Source organism: Ceratotherium simum, chromosome 4 (assembly GCF_057802395.1).
Source record: "Ceratotherium simum simum isolate JZ-2026a chromosome 4, ASM5780239v1, whole genome shotgun sequence".
NCBI classification, from domain to species: domain Eukaryota; kingdom Metazoa; phylum Chordata; class Mammalia; order Perissodactyla; family Rhinocerotidae; genus Ceratotherium; species Ceratotherium simum.
Window position 1 is genome coordinate 37292646 of NC_141903.1, and position 19992 is coordinate 37312637.

Sequence of the window (19992 nt, forward strand, 5' to 3'; positions counted from 1 at the left end):
ACAAAAACAGTTTCTAGTGTTCTGGCCATATTGTTTTGAACTGCATATTTGGTTTCGTTCTTTTGTTCTATTGGAAGATTTGATAAGTCCTGTAATCCAGTAAAGGTGATCACCACTTACCACAGAGTCAACTGTTTATCACTCGCTCTTTGGACTTACTTGGATTCAAATAAGACTTTATCACCTAACAGTGCTTTTTTTTTTTTTTTCTTACCCCCCTTCTAGCTGTGTTGTGATGTTAATTCTTTCTGACTTTATTAAAGGGTAGAGGGAGAGAGCACAAAGAGCTAGAGTTCTATTTGGTTACCATTTAGTGAGCACTTACTATCTGTTATCCATGCTAGACACTTGACATATCTTATAGAATCATCATGACCTTGTAAAGTAAGTAGAAACCGAGGCCCAAAGGGATTTATGTAGTTTGCCCTACGTCACACAGATAGGACAGGACATGAACCCAAATCTGTCTATTTCTAAAATCTGTACTTGTAACTGCCCTCCTATTCTGTTTCCATATTAAACCTATATCAAAAAGATAGCTTTAGTCTCAAAGTTTAACCTTAGTTTTGTGCATTTGGTAAAAGAAAAATGCAAAACCCATGGTGAATAAAAAATAAGGACAAATGGAGTAGAAATAGGAGAGGAACTGATTGATTTTCTGCTTGTGATCCATATAATGCAGCTAGCTTAGCAACTCCCAGAAATGATCTGACTGAGGTTTAAGTTGAGTTTTGTGAGCTTGAAAAGCGGATGGTGGAAACCTTGGCCATCCATATTCTAGGCACAACCCAGTCATCGAACATTGCCATAAAAGCTTCTTGGGGAGCATGTATTCTAAATCCCCAACTGGAGAGTATATAGTAGGCAGTCTCTAAAATATTCCTGGTCCTAATCTGAAAATAATTCCATTATGTAGTGTGATGAGATGGATGGCAGGGCATTTGATGGGGAGTGGGTATTCTGGCTGGAAAAAGTTAGACATCTCTGAGCTGTCATTGTGGTTGTGTTACTACTAGGGTAGATGACGGCAGCTTACCAGCGGCAAGTAGGCTTTGCCGAGTTTCTCTTCTTTAGGTGGAGGTGAGGTCGTGGAATCTCTTTGACTTCAGCTGGCCAGGAGATCCTGCTTAGGTGTAGAAAGCAAGCCAGATACAGTAATTCTCAACCCTAGTTATGCATTAGAATTTATCTGATTCTATTTGAAAATTGAGACTCCCTCTTACCCACAGTCACTACCACCCTCACTCTCCCTGTTCAAGAGCTACTGAATCAGAATAGAGTAAGGGGAGATCTTTTTGTATCTGAGCGTTTGATTTTTTTGGTTTGCTTTTTTAGAAAGCTCTCCAAGGATTTGTGGTTCTCATGCAAATTGGTCAGTGAACAAACTTGTGCGGACCACGTTTTTTTTTCCACCTGCCTTTCTAAAGTGTTCTTGAACATTGTTGATAATGACGAACCTTGATAAGATTTTTACAGGTCACAGAGTGCCTAGGTTTTCTTGTGTGCCTGTCATTCTTATGACTGCCTCAGAAGGCATCTTGAATCCAAAGGCTGAAACTCTGCGAGCCCTAAAGTTACATACAACCACAGCCCGGGCTTTGCTCTGATTACTTGGAGTTTTCTTCCTTAGAAACCCTCCAGTCCTGGCAGTTGGAGTGACCTTATAAATATTTCCCTGTCCAAAGTGCTCAGGGGCCATGAAACCTTGGGTTGGGTGAGTGACTGGTGGTACTATCCTAACCCCCTGTCCTAGGGAGAGAAACTTTTCCTTCAGCAGTCTCTTTGAGGGAAGGAAAAGCTGTCAGCTATTTCTTTAAATTCTCTTCCTTCCTGAGTTTTGTCTAGTTTTATTTACTGTCCGTATTTAGTCTATTTACAACTACTACTTCCTCCTGTCTCCCTGTTGTTTTATTTCTCAGAAGTTAGTCCTCTGGGTGGAAGCATTGATGAACCAACCCTTCTTTGATAAAGGAAGGTGCCCTCTAAAATGATGAGAACAAGAAGAAATCTCAGAGCAGAGGCCCCTGGAAGGCTTAACATGGCACATTGCTGTATGTTGTGTCTTGCTTCACCCAGTTTTTACAACCTCCAGGTGAATCATTGCTGTACCTCATAATTCACTGGCTCTTGAAGGAGAGCCTTTTGATTTTGAAAAGGGATATAGTGACAAACCAGAAGAGTGGATGAAAACTATTAAAATTAAAGGGAGTAGTTTGCCTGTGTAGCCAGCAGCTCCTTAGTGAGAGCTTTATTTCTCATTCTCTCCTGAAGGTTGTTCACTCTACTTTAAAATGAAATCTTCAGCTTCCTTGATTTTATTTTGATGTTTACACAAACTGGTCTGGTAACTTGGATTGGCTTGCCTGGGGGTGTGAATGAGTGTTTATTTTGTTTGGAAACTTTCCCGGAAAAACTTTAATTTGCTTGTATTAAAACCAACATACAAAACATCAGAGTTTATAAAGTAGCCTTTAAATTTCTAAAGTGAAAGCCATCCTTTCAATAATCCTTGTTTCCTCTTCACCAATCAGGTGTCTTATAATAAAGATGAATTCAGAAACTTAAGGTTTCCTCCAAACACGGTAGGGAGAGGCACAAGGGGAAACTAGTAAAAGATAATTTTTTGAACATTAGTCAAAATTCAAAAGGAGTAAGAGAACAAAACTAACTTCAAGTAGTGTTTCAGATTTAGCAACTTGGTAGAAATCTACCAAACGAAATTTTTTGGCAAGCTACACTTCCCAAAACATTTTTTTTTTAAGTGGAATGCTGTAACAAGATTATGTTCTTAGGTGTCTTCACTACTTTGTCCTCTCTAGAATGTTACATGGATGTGAGTGTAAGTTTGCCCAACTCTGGTGCTGTACAGTAAAGTTGCTTAATGAATGCTTATCTTCTTAACCTATCTTGCAGTGGAAAGTAAATAGCTGCTTATCTTAAGGTCATTGCTTTGTCCATCACATGATTAACTTGCTTTAAAGATTTGCTTCAGGCATTTTTGGTTCACTTGGTTAATTTGTCTCAACATACCCTCTTCAGCCTCAAACTTTCCATTCTTTGGGGTTTGGTGCCTGTTCACTTCCTGAGTGCTAAGCCTGCTATCCTTGGAGCCCCATCTCATTCCGTTCCCTACTGATTGCCTCTTTGCTAGTTCCATCTCCTAGGAGACTACTCTGTAAATCAGAGCACATCACCTTTTAAAAACTGAGCCCTTCTTTTGAGAAATAACTTCCTTGACCCCTCAAGATTCCTAGAGCCCCTAAGGTGAGAAATATGCTCTCTTGAGAATTGTTGCTCTGAAAACAAGCACAAGCCAGTAAAGTCAGTGTTCAAACTTATCTGTCTTCTTTTTTCCCCATCTTCTGTGTTTTCATATTGCATATTTGCATAAGTTGACAACCCCTGTGTAGAATCAGGTAGGTAGCACCTATAATCTAGACCATGTTTTTTTTTTTTTTTTTTTTTTAAAGATTTTATTTATTCATTTTTTTCCCCCCAAAGCCCCAGTAGATAGTTGTATGTCATAGGTTCACATCCTTCTAGTTGCTGTACGTGGGACTCGGCCTCGCATTGGACGGAGAAGTGGTGCCTCGGGGCGCGCCCGGGATCCGAACCCCGGGCCGCCAGCATCAGAGCGCGCGCACTTAACCGCTAAGCCACGGAGCTGGCCCTAGACCATGTTTTAAGTTAAATTTACTTGCCCAGTGTTTCCAGCCTCTCCCAGAGCAAATGCCTTTTCTCCTCCTTGGCCTTTAGGGTTTGACATAACTCCAGAAAAATTTATCAAAAAGGTTTTTTGGAAATTCCTTTTTCAAAACCCGGGAAGATAAATTATTGGAAGAAAAGCAGTTTGTTACATTTGATTGCCTAAAAATGGGATCCAAAGAACACTCGCTGACTGTAAAGAGCATTTTTCTTTTTTTGTATTAGAAGATATCAGTTTGTTTCGTTTGGGAATTCTTTTTCCGTCTAGTTCAGAAACTGGAACATGGCCACAGGTAGAATTGTATGTATGTGTCTGATCTTTTGATTTCTAGGCGCCTTGTCCTGGTTTAGAAAAGTTCCTTTTATGTAGTTGTGCTATGAAAATTAAGATGAAAAGCATTGTAGAGAGTGATATACCTGACTTAATACAAGTGTGTGTGTGTGAGAGAGAGAGCAAGGGATTGTTCTGAATCACTTTAGTTTGTCAGTACTGTATTTGAAATTTTAGCTAATTTGAATAATGGAAATATATAACATTTATGCAGACGAAGAAATAACTGGGTGAGATGTAGCGTTTGGAGCTTTACTTATATGAAGTGTATCTTGGAAGCAGCTTTGTTTTGTGATTATTTTGCGTGTGTTTGTGATGACAGCTGAAGCTGTTTATCATAAATTGCTTGATTCTCTGGTTTGTCTAGAATACTTGCTCCTCTATCCAAGGGGTGGCAGCAGAGCACACACCATACTTTACCATGTACTGTCAATCAACTTGTTCTTTGGGGAAAGTGTTGCAAAGGTTATGAACCAGCCTTCTAAGTTTTGAGTAGAAACCCCACCAGAAGCAATGCTGGTTTTGGAGTTAAAACATCAGCTGACAATATTTTGATAGCGGAAGGGCTAGATAGCCAGCTTGTCTGCTTGTAAAGAAAATTTGTCTGACAAGAGGACGGGTGGAATTTGCCACTAGTAGAAAACTTGCAGAGAGCAGGGACTCCTATAAGTGAGGTCTCTTTCTAATAATGAGGAAAAACAAATACCATGGTGTACATTTGTGAAATTAATTTTACTATATAAGATATATTTCCAGACATTTTCAGATTTCAAACCCCTCTAAGAGTTACAAAGCTAATATAGGGGTTTTCTCTCCTTTTTGTTTTTGTTTCCTTCACTATACCTCTTCCCTTCTTTCTTATTAGTCACTTGTCACATAAGCCCGTTGAACTTGACATTGTACCCATCTTTCTAATTTCTTTTTCTTGCCAGCCTCCACTGGACACTGGATATGTGAAATTTTACTATTAAAGTTGGCATGTTGGGCTACTGTGAAATTAAGCAAGCTCAGTAACTGAGGGAAAGTTTAGGCGTTTCTGACAGTCTTCCCAGTTTATCTCAAGAAAGCCCCCACTCGTTTCCCCGTGACACTAATACTTAAAACAGTTAAACTTGTCATAGCCTTAAGGGCATGATCTTAAGAATCTCAGGAAGTAACTTTCCTACAGACTCATTAAGTATCAAGTAGAAACAGTTTGTAAAATGATATCATGTTTTCTAACATACTTTGGCTCATATCAGATCGGCTTTTGCCTTCACAATATAAATCAGCTCAATTTATACTATAGCCATTGTAAGAAAGCCAGCCATTAGATCTGATCAAGGCAGATTTGGGACTTTTAATTTCCTATGTATATGTATGTTATAGATTTGATTCTGTTCATATTGCCACTCATTCTTATAAAATTTTGATAATCTAGGGCCGACCCTGTGGCTTAGCGGTTAAGTGCGCGCGCTCCGCTGCTGGCGGCCCGGGTTCCGGCGCGCACCGACGCACCGCTTCTCCGGCCATGCTGAGGCCGCGTCCCACATACAGCAACTAGAAGGGTGTGCAGCCATGACATACAACTATCTACTGGGGCTTTAGGCTTTGGGAGAAAAATAAATAAAATAAATAAATAAAATTATTTTAAAAAATTTGATAATCTAGTTTTTTAAACATTAACAGTTTTTTTTTTTTTTTCCCCCCAAAGCCCCAGTAGATAGTTGTATGTCATAGGTGCACATCCTTCTAGGTGCTGTATGTGGGACGTGGCCTCAGCATGGCCGGAGAAGCGGTGCGTCGGTGCGCGCCCGGGATCCGAACCCGGGCCGCCAGCAGCAGAGCGCACGCACTTAACCGCCAAGCCACAGGCCGGCCCGTAACAGTTTGTTGTTAATTTAGTAAACATAAATTGACATTTCTCAGGAAATGTGTCCTTTGGCATTTCTAGTAAGCTGTCAGGTTAAGAGACCAAGAGACCTTAAAAGGAGTATCCTATTATGTAATGTCTGAGTCTTTCCCGTAGATTTTTTTAATAACAGCCTTGTTGAGATATAATTTACATACTATAAAATTTACCCTCTTTTTAAAGTGTACAGTTCACTGTTTTTTTCAGAGTTGTGCAGTGATCACCACTGTCTAATTTTAAAACATTTTCATCAACCCAAAAAGAAACCCGCATACCCTTACCACTCACTCCCCATTCCACCTTGTTAATCACTCTCCTTTCTCTGTGTCTAGGTTGCCTGTTGTGGACATTTCATATAAATGGAACCATACAATATGTGGTCTTTCGTGACGGCTTTTACTTGGCATAATGTAAATAATGTATCAGTACTCCATTCCTTTTATTGAATAATGTTCCGTTGTATGAATACACCACATTTTGTTAATCTGTTTATTAGTTCGACATAGAGTTTTTTTCCTACTCTTTGACTATTGTGAATAATGCCTCAGTGAACACAAGTTTTTGTGTGTACATATGTTTTCATTTCTCTTGAGCATATACCTAGAATTGGAATGGCTGGGTCATATGGTAACTCTCTGTTTAACCTTTTGAGGAACTGCCGCACTTTTTCAAAGTATTTTCCCATTTTACATTCTCAACAGCATTGAATAAAGGTTTCAGTTTCTCCATATCCTGTATCTTGGAGAAATATCTGTTCAAGTTCTTTGCCCCTTTTTTATGTCAGTTGTCTTTTTGTTGTTGGGTTATAACAGTTCTTTACGTATTCTAGATCTAAGTTCCTTATCAGATATGTGATTTGCAAATATTTTCTCCCATTCTGTGAGTTGTCTTTTTACTTTCTTGATGGTATCCTTTGAAGCACAAAAGTTTTTAATTTGATGAAGTCCACTTGATCTAGATAATCCAGTATTTTAAATAGTAATTTTTCTATACTGTTTTGGTATTAATGAAAACTCATTATATTTGCATTTCCTAAACTGAGAGTCAGAGATGAGAAAAGCACATTAAGGGGTGAAACTTATAGAACGTTTTTTGAAAAGAAGTCACCTAGAATGAATTCCCCAGGTGATTTTAGTGTGCAACCAAGGTTGAGAACTGCTGTTTTAAGGGAAACGTGTGTTTTAAATTTTTTAACATATAAGTGGACTAACTAGTTCATAGTTTGTTTTTTTGTTTTAATTTTGTATTGTGGCAAAATATACACAACATAAAATTTACCATCTTAACTGTTTTAGGGTATACAGTTTAGTAGTGTTAAGTACATTGAATTATTGTGCAACCAGTCTCCAGAACTTGCTTCATCTTGTAAAACTGAAACCGTATAGCCATTAAACAACAAACTCCCTCTTCCCCCCCCTCCACCCGGCACAGCAACCACCCTTCTTTCTGTCTCTGAATTTGACTACTCTAGAGACCCTCATATAAGTGGAATCATGCAGCATTTGTCCTTTTGTATCTGGCTTATTTCTCTTCGCATAATGTGTTCAAGGCTCATCCATATTGTAGTATGTATCAGAATTTCTTTTAAGGCTGAATAATATTCCAGTGTATCTATATGCCATCTTTTTTGTGTTATTCATCCATCAGTGGACATTTGAGTTGTTTCTACCTTTTAGCTGTTATGAATGTTGCTGCTATGAGCGTTAGTGCACAAGTATCTGTTTGGTTCCTGGCTTTCACTCTTTTGAGTATATACCTAGAAGTGGAATTACTAGATCATATGGTAATTCTGTGTTTAATTATTTGAGGAACTGCCATGCTGTTATCCTTAATGGCTATACCATTTAACATTACTACCAGCAGTTCATAAGGGTTCCAGTATCTCCACATCTTTGCCAACACTTATTTTCTAGTGTAGTTTTTTTTCTCTCTCCTCCCCAAAGCCCCACTACATAGTTGTATATTCCAATTGTAAGTCCTTCTAGTTCTTCTGCATGAGCTGCCGCCACAGTATGACTACTGACAGGTGAGTGGTGTGGTTCCACACCCGGGAACCAAACCCAGGCTGCCGAAGTGGAGTGCACCAAACTTTAACCACTAGGCCATCAGGGCTGGCCCTCTGGTGTTTTGTTTTTGATAGCCATCTTAATGGGTATGGAGTGGTTTTGTGTTTTGATTTGCATTACCCTAATGATTAGTGATGTTTTGATAATGTGGTTTTTATATTTGCTTCAAGTAGAAGTAGGAATATTGAAATGAAATATTTCTTAACTGGTAGTGCTAATAAGTATTTTGAGAATGTGTAGGTAAAAAGATATGTTGCTGGCATCAGTATTGAGGTTAGGGAGAGGCTGGTGGTTGCTCAAAAGGGACCTCCCCTGTGACAGGGCCTTGTTGGTGTCCTCCATAGTTCGGAGTTTGGTCCTGGTTTTTAGTTCTAGAAAGTTGAATTTGTTTGGGCACCCAGAGTTGGTCAGGCTCTCAGTGCATTGCTCTTTTTAATCAAACTCAAAAGCGATTAAAATGTAAAGTATATTTAGAGATACATTTATTTGAAGAGAGAGTGTGTGTGTGAGAGAGAGTGATTTTCTAACTGGGATATTTGTGTGAATTCCAAAGCTCTCTCATTATCAAGGTACTTAGAGTGCTAAATTGGTGATTATAAATTTTTGTGGTGAGCCTGGAATTTGAAGAAAAAGGGGGAGCAGGCTAATACTAAGATGGTATTTCATCTAGACTTGGAAAGACTTGCTGCATCATCCTGTGATGGCATCTCCCAGTGAAGAACCACCAGATTCCAAATCTTTGCCATGGACTTATTGTCAGATTTCAGCCTGTTGTCACCCCTTCATCAAAGCTTTTCTCTTCGTCCTTGGGGGATGAAGTGTTTCCCAAGCATCCCTTAAAGTGCCTTCTTTACATAACTAATATTACAGAGCTAATATTCATTCAAATAATTGAGCACCTACCGTATTCTGCACACTGTTCCTAGCTCTGGGTATACTTTCATTACACTGGTATAGTCCTTACCTTCCTGGTCACTTTGAGAGTGATCTATTTCTACTCTTTTAGGAGCATTCACTCTAGCTCCCTTTACTAATGATAAGCATGAATTTAAACTCTTTACTTATGTGGTACTTGAACCTCTAATATTATTCTTTCTTCCACAGCAATGGCACAAGCATGATATCATTGATCATTCCTCCCAAAGACCAGATTTCAAGAGTGGCAAAAATGTTAGCAGATGAGTTTGGAACTGCATCTAACATTAAATCACGTGTAAACCGCCTTTCAGTCTTGGGAGCCATTACATCTGTACAGCAAAGACTCAAACTTTATAACAAAGGTAATCTGGAGCTTGGTCATTTTCCTCTTCTGCTTTGTCTTGGTTATATTTTCCACTTTGATCCTGCCATGATGATTTTGGTCACTAGTGTTTCCTTCAGCCAGCTGTCAGCAAAGTCAGTTTGACCTTGGAATTTAACCCCCCCTTTTTTGTTGTTGTTCTTTTTTAAGTTAAGTAGTATTTACTGTACTTAAAGGAATAAATCCTTCCTTTTTAAAACATCTCAAGAGGAAGTTTCAAAATTAGAGTGAGAATTCTGCCTAGGAGGTGTACAGATATTTCTGCTTTATTCAAATTATGATTTACAGGGGCAGGGACAATAGGCTGTGGGATCATTTCTATTTGAGGAAAAATAGCTGTGGATTTAAGGAGAGAAATTGTTTGTGTTCTTTGCAGTACCTCCAAATGGCCTGGTTGTTTACTGTGGTACAATTGTAACAGAAGAAGGAAAGGAAAAGAAAGTCAACATTGACTTTGAACCTTTCAAACCAATTAATACGTCATTGTATTTGTGTGACAACAAATTCCATACAGAGGTAAGAAGTTGAACCACAGAATATTTTTATCACCCCCAAAAGAAATCCTGTACCCGTTAGCAGTCACTCCCAATCCTGCCCCTTCACCCCCATTCCCCAAGATCTCTCAGATGTAGGCTACCACTAATCTGTTTTCTGTCTCTATAGATTTGTTTATGCTGGGCATTTCTTATAAATGGAATCATGCAATGGGTGGCCTTTGTGTCTGGCTTCTTTCACTTAGCATAATGTTTTCAGGGTTCATCCATGTTGTGGCTTGTATCAGTACTTCATCCCTTTTTGTTACCAAATGATATTTGCCACATTTTATTTTATCCATGGATATGCCACGTTTTATTTATTTATCAGTGGACATCAAATGTCCATTGGTGGACATTTGTATTCTTTCCACTATTTGGCTGTTATGAATGATGCTGCTTTGAACATACATGGACAAGTGTTTGTGTAACTGTATGTTTTCATTTTGAGGGGTGTATACTTAGGAGTGGAATTTCTGGGTCATATGGTGACTATGTTTAAACCTTTTGAGGAATTCCCAGACTGTCTTTGAAATCGTTGTACCATTTTACAAGGTTGGCTATTTTCAAAAAATAAAAGAATTTACATTTATTATGACACACCAAATGACATAACCATTCAGCACGTTTGAGGAAAGTGCTAAGCTGGGTTGGGAGAACTAACTAATTAGGCAAAGAAATAATTGACTACCTGATCTCCATCTCTCCCTGTGTGCCCTTGATACTTGCTTCTATTCCTTGCATCCTTAGTTTTCAGCTCACAAATTGTAAAATATTTAGTAGCAGGACTACAAGAGCTTTTTTTACCCATGAAACTTTTGAGTGACAGAGCTGCCATAAGATGAACTTTAAGGGTGGAAAGGAAACCTCATTAGAGTGACCTAAATCAGTCAACAGTAGAACAATCAGGAATTCACAGCTGGCTCCTAGTGCAGTCTCTTGCCTTTCATCGACCTAGGGAAAAACCTCTACAGTGGAATTAGAACTGACATTTGTCGACACAGTTTACAATGGATGATTTTTGCTAACTTGACAGGAAGTTCAGTTCCAATTGGCTCTTGGTGGGTTACATAGATGGGTGAGACTGCTTTTCTCTTGGCTATCACAGCCTCCTGGCAAAGCTTCACTGGGGAGGCTCTTAGCCACCCTGTCCCACTTAACCTGTATCTGGTTTGATGGAAGCAGATTTTGACTCTTGTTAATGTAAATAGTACCTGGTACTCATGTTACCTAGCTTTAGCTTACTTACTAAGTTAGCCTCATTGGTTTTTCTAAACCTTAACTCCTCTTCCAAGGTACCATTTTCATCTTGCTAGCTTTGTTTATTTTGGCTTTAATTGATAATGTCAGTAACTAGATATGAATGTGGCATACTGCACAACACAATTTATGTCCTGTGTAATCAGAATGATTATACATTCTTATGAGGGATAAGTCTATTCCCTGATGAGCAAGCCTGCTGAAAACCTAAATTAATCAAGCTACCTAACAGATCATTACAATAAGGCAAAAATTTTAACACATGCAGTATTCATGTCTTAATGCTAATTATCAAGATGGTTTGGCTAAAGATTGATTCATAGTGATTAATCTGCTTTCTAGTCAATTCTTGAAGGAGATATTTTCTTCCTTAGATAAAATGGAATGGGCAATAATTTCTTAGCTCTAAAGAGGCTGCCACCTAGCAATTAGTATTCTACCAAGACTATAGTATTCAAACGCCATCATAAAAACTCTTGCCCGTCTATATGGGTCCCAGGACTGTTTAAATATTTGCTCTTTCATGAGGCAGAAATATGAGGAAATAATGCTAACCCAGAAAGAGAATTTTCCTCCATATAAACTCAGATTAATTAGCTATAACACCTTTATAATAAAATTGAGTTTTATATCCTGATATTATTAATGATGCTCAAGACACAGGAGTAAAATGAAACATTTCAAAACCAGATCTTATTATAGACTATTTCTGGGTTTTGTACACATGTACTCCTACTCTAGAGTTGATTTACAAGATATTCCTATTTGCTATAATGAATACTGCCTGTTAATGCTGGGGTTATTAATGGTAACAGAAAGTAAACTTTTGGAGGTTAGACTTTTAATTTGAACATTATGTTCCATAGACTACTATCAGTCTAAATCAAATCAAGGACCAAGAAGAATTTGAGCCCTATAACTCTGTATTAATGGGGCCAGGTCAGGTTTGTTGAAAGGCTTCACGTGGATATTATTGGTTTTTTTTCCTGCATCGGGTTCACATTTTTCCATGAATTACATATTTGTAGCTGAAGTCGATGAATTATTCCATAAAATGGGTTTTCTACAGTACTCGTACCATTCTGAGCGGGGTGAAAGTGCTTGTATATATATCCTTTCACATTTTGTTTTGACCCTAACAAGGGATTTATTGTGTGGTACTTATGTTTACTTTTCAGGCTCTTACAGCACTACTTTCAGATGATAGCAAGTTTGGCTTCATTGTAATAGATGGTAGTGGTGCACTTTTTGGCACGCTCCAAGGAAACACAAGAGAAGTCCTGCACAAATTCACTGTGGATCTTCCAAAGAAACATGGTAATATAGGAAGAGAACATGAGCCCATCTGCTTTGTGCCTAGCAATAAGGAAACAGTATAATGGGGGGAAGTAAATCCAGATGATGAGAGAAGCATCATGAAATGACTCATGACTTATTGGTGCAGTGGCTCTTCTTTTGACAAGAGAATTAGTAGTCACTCTCTGGAAATGAGTAACAGTTTATGTCAGACATTTAGTCAAGGGAATAGTGATTTTTCTCTTTGTCCTTTTCTTGGGTAATAGCATGATTATTTACTTTTTAATTAGCAAGGCATCCTGTACTTCTTAATAATTGCCTTTTCTTTCACCGCTTTTTTGTGTCAAAGGTAGAGGAGGTCAGTCAGCCTTGCGTTTTGCCCGTTTAAGAATGGAAAAGCGACATAACTATGTTCGGAAAGTAGCTGAGACTGCTGTACAGCTGTTTATTTCTGGGGACAAAGTAAATGTGGCTGGTCTCGTTTTAGCTGGATCAGCTGACTTTAAAACTGAACTAAGTCAATCTGATATGTTTGATCAGGTAAGTGAGAAGTAGATGCTCCATTATTTAAGTTTCTAGGTGGGAGTGGAGAGTCCTCTGAGTACTGGGACATGCACACACACACACACCCTTTTTTTTTTAACTTTTACAATGATATATTCTGTGTTAAAAACTTATCTCTGGGCCGGCCCTGTGGTGTAGTGGTTAAGTTCGCACGCTCCACGGAGGCCCAGGGTTCACAGGTTTGGATCCCAGACACGGACCTACAGACCGCTCCTCAAGCCCACTGTGGCGGCATCTCACATACAGAATAGAGGAAGATTAGCACAGATGTTAGCTCAGTGACAATCTTCCTCAAGCAAAAAGAGGAGGATTGGCAACGGACGTTAGCTCAGGGCCAATCTTCCTCACCAAAAAAATAAATAAATACAAATAGAATAAAATTATTTTTAAAAAAAAATCTCTTTTATTAGATGTTATTAGAAAACGTTCCCCCATGCTTTTCTGGGCCTTTTCTCTTTTGAAATCAGCCATTTTTAGATCTGATCTTTGTGGGCCCTGTGGAGGCCCCTGGTTTAGTGGATTGCCATAATTGGCTTTAAAATGGGGATTGATTTCAAAGAAACTAAGAGCTGGTTTTTCCTGTCTTTTTCTGATTTATTCCTGGAGATAAGTAAAGCAGTGAAACTCTCAGCAATATGACAGAGCTGATTAAGCCCAAAGCATTTAATCCAGTAAGATCTTTTGGTTTATGACATGGGCTAAGCCATAACACATTCTCAAGGTGTTCTTCTGGAGGGGAGGTGTAGCATTGCAGTAGAAGGCTCACCAAAGAGGGTGTCTTGTACTCTACCACCTTATATGGCAGAAACTGATAGTTCCCCCTTTCCTTCACAAGAAACTTAGTTTTTGTTTGTTTGTTTGTTTGTTTGTGAGGAAGATCAGCCTTGAGCTAACATCCAATGCCAATCCTCCTCTTTTTGATGGAGAAGACTGGCCCTGAGCTAACATCCATGCCGATCTTCCTCCACATTATGTGGGACGCTGCCACAGCATGGCCTGACAAGCGGTGTGTCAGTGTGCGCCCGGGATCTGAACCCAGGCCACCAGCAGCGGAGCAGGCACACTTAACCGCTACGCCACAGGGCCAGCCCCAAGAAACTTAGTTTTGTTTGTGTTTGTTGAGTTAGCCTCTTACAGATCTAATAGAATGTATGATATGATTGGCTGGGGAGGTTTACCCTGGCAATGTTGCCCACTGAGACCTGCTTGTGAATAAATTGGGCTCCTTCCCCATATTCTTTCTCTTTAGATTTCAGTGATTATGTTGTTTAGCTTTGCATTGTATTAATAGATAGTGGGTCCTGGTAAAGATGTTTGAAGTACTGATAATGCCTTTTTTTGTCTGTGTCAGAGGTTGCAATCAAAAGTTTTAAAATTAGTTGATATATCCTACGGTGGTGAAAATGGATTCAACCAAGCTATTGAGTTATCTACTGAAGTCCTCTCCAACGTGAAGTTCATTCAAGAGAAGAAATTAATAGGTATCAGTGAAATGCAACTTACTTGTTCTGAGATGTTTTTGTGTATATATATGTATGTACATGATTGTATGTATGTATGAAAGAAGACACTGAAAAGGTAAAAGAGGAAGATTCAGCATTTTTATTAAAATGTTCCTCAGTGGAATCATTATTTTTTAATCTTTCTTTAGTCATTAGGTCTCATAAATGTGGTCATGTTTCCGCTGTTTTTACCCTTTGGCAATAGGAACCAAAGTTCAGTCTTATTTCCCATATTAATTATCCTTCATAATAGAGTTACGAATAGAGAGCCCGAATTAAAGATTGATGTGGCCATTCCTTCGCTTTGTTTCCAATTTAACTGAGCACATGCACATTTCCAGATGAGTGTATAGTATTGTGCCCAACTGTTACTTCGTAGGGTCAATTTCTAGAGCCTCAACTAGTGGTATGATTTTTCACTGACTTTTCACATTTACTCTTTTTTTTTTTTTTTTTTTTTAAAGATTTTATTTATTTTATTTTTTTTCCCCCCAAAGCCCCAGTGGATAGTTGTATGTCGTAGCTGCACATCCTTCTAGTTGCTGTATGCGGGACTCGGCCTCAGGATGAACAGAGAAGTGGTGCCTCGATGCGCACCCGGGATCCGAACCCGGGCCACCAGCATCGCAGCGCACGCACTTAACCACCAAGCCACAGGGCCGGCCCGACATTTACTCATTTTTAAGTTGATTTTTTTCTCTCTGATTTTGAGTAAAGGGGTCTATATCTACAAAGGAAACTAATATATGTCCTCATTGACGTGTCCCTAATCACAGGACGATACTTTGATGAAATCAGCCAGGACACGGGCAAGTACTGTTTTGGAGTTGAAGATACACTAAAGGCTTTAGAAATGGGAGCCGTAGAGATTCTAATTGTCTATGAAAATCTGGATATAATGAGATATGTTCTTCATTGCCAAGGCACAGAAGGTATGAGAATTAGAAAGTAAGATTGCTATTTGTTACTAACCTGTGTATCCAGGAAGCCTGGGGTGGAGGTTTGGGAGAGATGGTTGATTTCAGGAGCACTCAGAAGGCAGATCTGCACCTTGTTCCCCACTCCTACAATCTGTAGCACGTTCCTGCATAAATGTTTCTGCTTGAAATGATAAATGTCTGTTTAAGATTGTTAGATTTCCTGAGGACAAGGACTGTATTTTGAATGTCTTTGGTGTTTCCTTCTGATAGGAGCAGTGTACCTCGTAGACACTCAGTGCGTAGTGATTAATATGCTTATGAAAAGATTGATAGAATGAGTTCAGGAGCCCTTTCATCTAACCTAACTCATCTCATAGGACTTATATCTGTTAGTGTATGAGAACTAGGTTAACACATTTTTTTCCCCTAATACTGCAGAGGAGAAAATTCTTTATCTAACTCCAGAACAAGAGAAGGATAAATCTCATTTCACAGACAAAGAGGTATGTGATTGTTTTCTTGGTTTGATAATACATGCAAGGAAACATAAATTCATATGTTAGAGCACTGGCAGTGTAGAATATTGGCCTTGAGAAACCAAACCTCATACTTGTTGGCAATGGGGGGCAACGGGAAGTGGTCAGCTCCTATCTGCCGCATACCTATCTAATTCCACGGAAGGAGGCCAAGTCATGGTTACTGTGGTTATTTTTAAAATAGTTAAACATTCTCATCTTTGAAATAGTAGAGGGGAAGATTTAATTGAATAGCACCTCTCCTGCATTGTGAAACTTGTGCTGCTGTCTTCGCTTTATCAGCTCTTCTACTGAAATGCCTTTTGCGCATTTGGTCTAAATGCATCACCACAGCTTAAGTTGTCACCAGCACAGATTCCTTTAAGTGGTAGCTTCCCCAAATTCTGAGTTGAAGGACTTTGTTTTTTATAAGGCTACTCCAAAAAGCAGTTCTGGCACGTCTCTTCAGGGCTGTTGAATGAGTGCTGCCTAGAGACACTTCACAACAGCCTGACCTCCAGGGACAACAACAGGACCATAAGTTGAAAAACTGCTAAATGTATATTGACATTTCATTACTGAGGCTAGAACTTGGGGAGGAATGTTGTTTGAAATAATCAGAATTTCTGTGCTGTTAAATTTGTCATCGAAAACCAGAATCCACTTAGAGAGTTTTACACACACACACACATAATGAGAGGGAGAGGGAGAATGATGGTGGGCCTGGGAGCAAGAGTCACTCCGTCTTGATATATCCTAATCCCATTGTGTCTGTATCTCATGGTCGCCCCTGTAGACAGGACAAGAACATGAGCTGATTGAGAGCATGCCCCTGTTGGAATGGTTTGCTAACAACTATAAAAAATTTGGAGCAACGTTGGAAATTGTCACCGATAAGTCACAAGAAGGATCCCAGTTTGTGAAAGGATTTGGTGGAATTGGAGGTGAGTAGCAAATCAGAAAACTAAACTTAATGCAGGGGTCTCAGGCCAAGCCCTTTCCTGGCTGTCCCAAAATAAAGTTACTTCAAGTGAGGTGTGCTCATCATCCACGAGGCCGCAGGTTCCTTGGTTGGGACCATTTTTTATCATCACCTCTTTGCTTTTTATAATTCTGCAAGGGAATTGGACTTCCCTTATTAGAGTGAACCCTCCCCATTCCATGAACACAGGCGAACTATTCTTTGGTTTGTTTCCCCAGGTATCTTGCGGTACCGAGTAGATTTCCAGGGAATGGAATACCAAGGAGGAGACGATGAATTTTTTGACCTTGATGACTACTAGGTAGTCGACATGGGTCCGGCAAAACGTGCCTCACCCTCCAGCATCCAACCCAAGGAGCATACCCGTGGTGGAATCCAAACAGATCCCTGCCTTACAATTGGAACATTTCTAGAACTTAATCCATGAGCATTGGATATTGAAAAGAAAACCGAAACAAAACCAGACCCAGCCCTACACTTAGGTTTGTCATGGTGTCAGCGCAGCAGCCTACAACTAAGTTCCTAAATGCCACTTTGGACTAATTTAAAAAAGAATCCCAGTTTTTACTTTTACTTGATGGTGAAATTGGTTGCTCTTGTATTTTATGGAAAAAAATGATTTTTTTAACCTTCATACATAGAAGCAAAAATACTTTAACTGCTGTAAACCTTCAAAAGTTAATAGAAATGAGATCATACTGGTTTGTTTCTTATTTTGATTGGAGAAAAATTGCTGCATTTCGCAGTGACCCATTTACATGGCATTCTCAGCTTAGACTGCATAAGAAGAAGTATATGTGGTGAAATGTTGGAACCATTTCTCTATTGGTCTCTGTTCAATGTTGAAAGGGTGAGCTAATAAGAGGCAATTTCAACTTCACTCCCTCACACTACCCCTCCCCCTTCAGATTGTCAGTTTCAAGGATGCAAGTTGCATTGCCAAGTCAAACTGACACATGAATCACTTGGGCCAGTGCACTGTTTACTTCCATCTGTTTTGCAGGCGCATTTGTGCCCAGGGTTTGGGAGTCCTTAGTGTCAGTTGCTTTGACAAGGGTTCCCATAATCTTAGCCTACTAGAAACCAATTTGGGATGGATATGATGGGGCTTCTGTGCTATTGCTGGGATTGGGAGAAATAAAACATGCAATTTAAGTGGAAGCAAAGAAATTTAAAGAATATTTTATTTTGCTTGGGTCTGTCCTTGGTAAAAGGGAGGTATTGTGTTTTCCTTGTGTTGGATGGCATGAGATTATGTGAATGTTTTGATTCTTAAAAAATGAACTGCAAGGTTTTTCACAGGAACAACAGACAAGACATGTATGCCTGTGCATGGAATTACAAACCCCTGACCTCCTGGTGGGGTTGGAGCATCTGTTTCGAATATGGGACTTATAAGCACCTCTCATATGAGACATTATGGGAGGGGGGTGGGAAGGGCAGGGGCGGGAGGGGATGGGACACAGCTTCTGGCACCAAGGACTTAACCATGTTGGATCCAAAAGTGGGCCTGAAAACCTGAAGCTTATGCTTCACAGCTGGGCTGTAAGTCGGACTTGACCCCAGCTGACATGCAAGGTCATGGTGTGCCCGAGGTGGTGACAGTGAACAAAGTGTATAGGACGTGCCCAGTGGTAGCAGTGGAAAAAAGCATACCAAATGGACTTTGAAGAACCAAAGGTTTTAAAAGTCAATTGGTATCACCCCTGACACTGATAGAGTAGTGGGGTGCATTTGGTTTTCAAATTGGGTACTTTTAACACTTTAGTGCCTGACTGCTGTTCTTCACTGACTTGACTCAGTCACTCGTAGCTTTATTGGTCTGAACCAGCTCCTTGTTCCCAGGTTGCAGACCTGCCTATCGTTCCAATAATCCTGTTTCACTTGAATGAAGGGAGTATGTCTTAAATGTAAAGCTTCTGGTTCTCACACTGTATTCTGAGGTCCAAATGACTGTCGATGTATAACCTGATGTCTCAGCCCCCAGTGAGAAGAGTCAGTTCTTTGGTATTCACCGACGCGGGAGGCTTCACCGGAACAGGCGTTTGCTTTGGGCTCTGCTGTTTGTTTGCAGAATACCCAAGAATGAGCAAACATGCTCTCTTCACAGCAGTACCTTAGGGTTTTGCCATTGTAAATGGGTCTAATGTGATATGACAAGACCAGAGAAATTGGATGTAAATTTACATTTTTGAATATGCTTGTTGTTTCACATGATACATTTAGGGTATGCAGCTCCTTTTGTAGTTTTATTTTTACTATTTAAGTTTGGAAATGATGCCAAATTTTTGTATTTCTTTAATCAATGTGTTCTCTTCAGTGATATATATTGCATTATATATTGATGTGTGTATCAATATATACTGATATGTATTACACTTACACATACAAACACAAAAATTAGAGGGGGTGAAAACCATAGCCTTTGCATTCTCTATAGCCTCTACAGAGAGATCCTAAGCAGCAAAATCTTGGTGTTGTGATGTACAGAAATGGAGAAGAGTATTAAACCATATTTAAGAATACACTTTGTGTGCTTGAGATTCTTTAGGACTGTTGCTAGAAAGGCCTGAACTGTGGAGACAGTGTAAGTGAGCTCTCCAAGGCGTGTGTCTGTTTAGTCATGGCAAATAACTTTTCAGCCTTAGATTTTAGTTGTCTTTTGCTACATTTGCCTATGGAAGGGTATGTGCAAAGGGTGTCTGAGGTCATGATCCCAAAGTTAATGCCTGAGGAAGGAGGTTCAAGTTGCTGGGGCCCAACTAATTTGTGTCTTCCCTGATTCCACATGCATGCCAAAGGGAAACTTACCTTTTTTTTTTTTTTTTTTTTTGATAAGGAAGATCAGCCCTGTGCTAACATCTGCCAATCTTCCTCTTTTTTTGCTGAGGAAGACTGGCCCTGTGCTAACATCCTTGCCCATCTTCCTGCACTTTATATGGGACGCCGCCACCACATGGCTTGCCAAGCAGTGCGTCCGTGCGCACCCAGGATCCGAACTGGCGAACCCCGGGCTGCCACAGCGGAGGACACACACTTAACTGCTTGCACCACCGGGCTGGACCCGCCTTTTTTTTTTTTTAAGTTGTTTCAAGTATGTTATCCCACGTAACGCAAAATTCCTTGG

General features: G+C 39.6%; 1 protein-coding gene across 2 annotated transcripts in view; it reads left to right on the forward strand.

Annotated features, from left to right (window-relative positions):
- ETF1 (eukaryotic translation termination factor 1) overlaps positions 1 to 17563 on the forward strand; it is a 28853-nt gene extending 11290 nt beyond the window's left edge. For both annotated transcript variants that reach the window (XM_004420130.2, XM_087429731.1), the window contains 9 exons: positions 9098 to 9273; positions 9670 to 9809; positions 12265 to 12403; positions 12732 to 12922; positions 14298 to 14427; positions 15225 to 15380; positions 15807 to 15871; positions 16680 to 16827; positions 17084 to 17563. In XM_004420130.2, coding sequence (XP_004420187.1) covers positions 9098 to 9273; positions 9670 to 9809; positions 12265 to 12403; positions 12732 to 12922; positions 14298 to 14427; positions 15225 to 15380; positions 15807 to 15871; positions 16680 to 16827; positions 17084 to 17166 — 1228 coding nt within the window. In that variant the 3' untranslated portion in view covers positions 17167 to 17563. The remainder of the gene's footprint in view (positions 1 to 9097; positions 9274 to 9669; positions 9810 to 12264; positions 12404 to 12731; positions 12923 to 14297; positions 14428 to 15224; positions 15381 to 15806; positions 15872 to 16679; positions 16828 to 17083) is intronic.
- The last annotated feature ends 2429 nt before the right edge of the window (positions 17564 to 19992 follow it).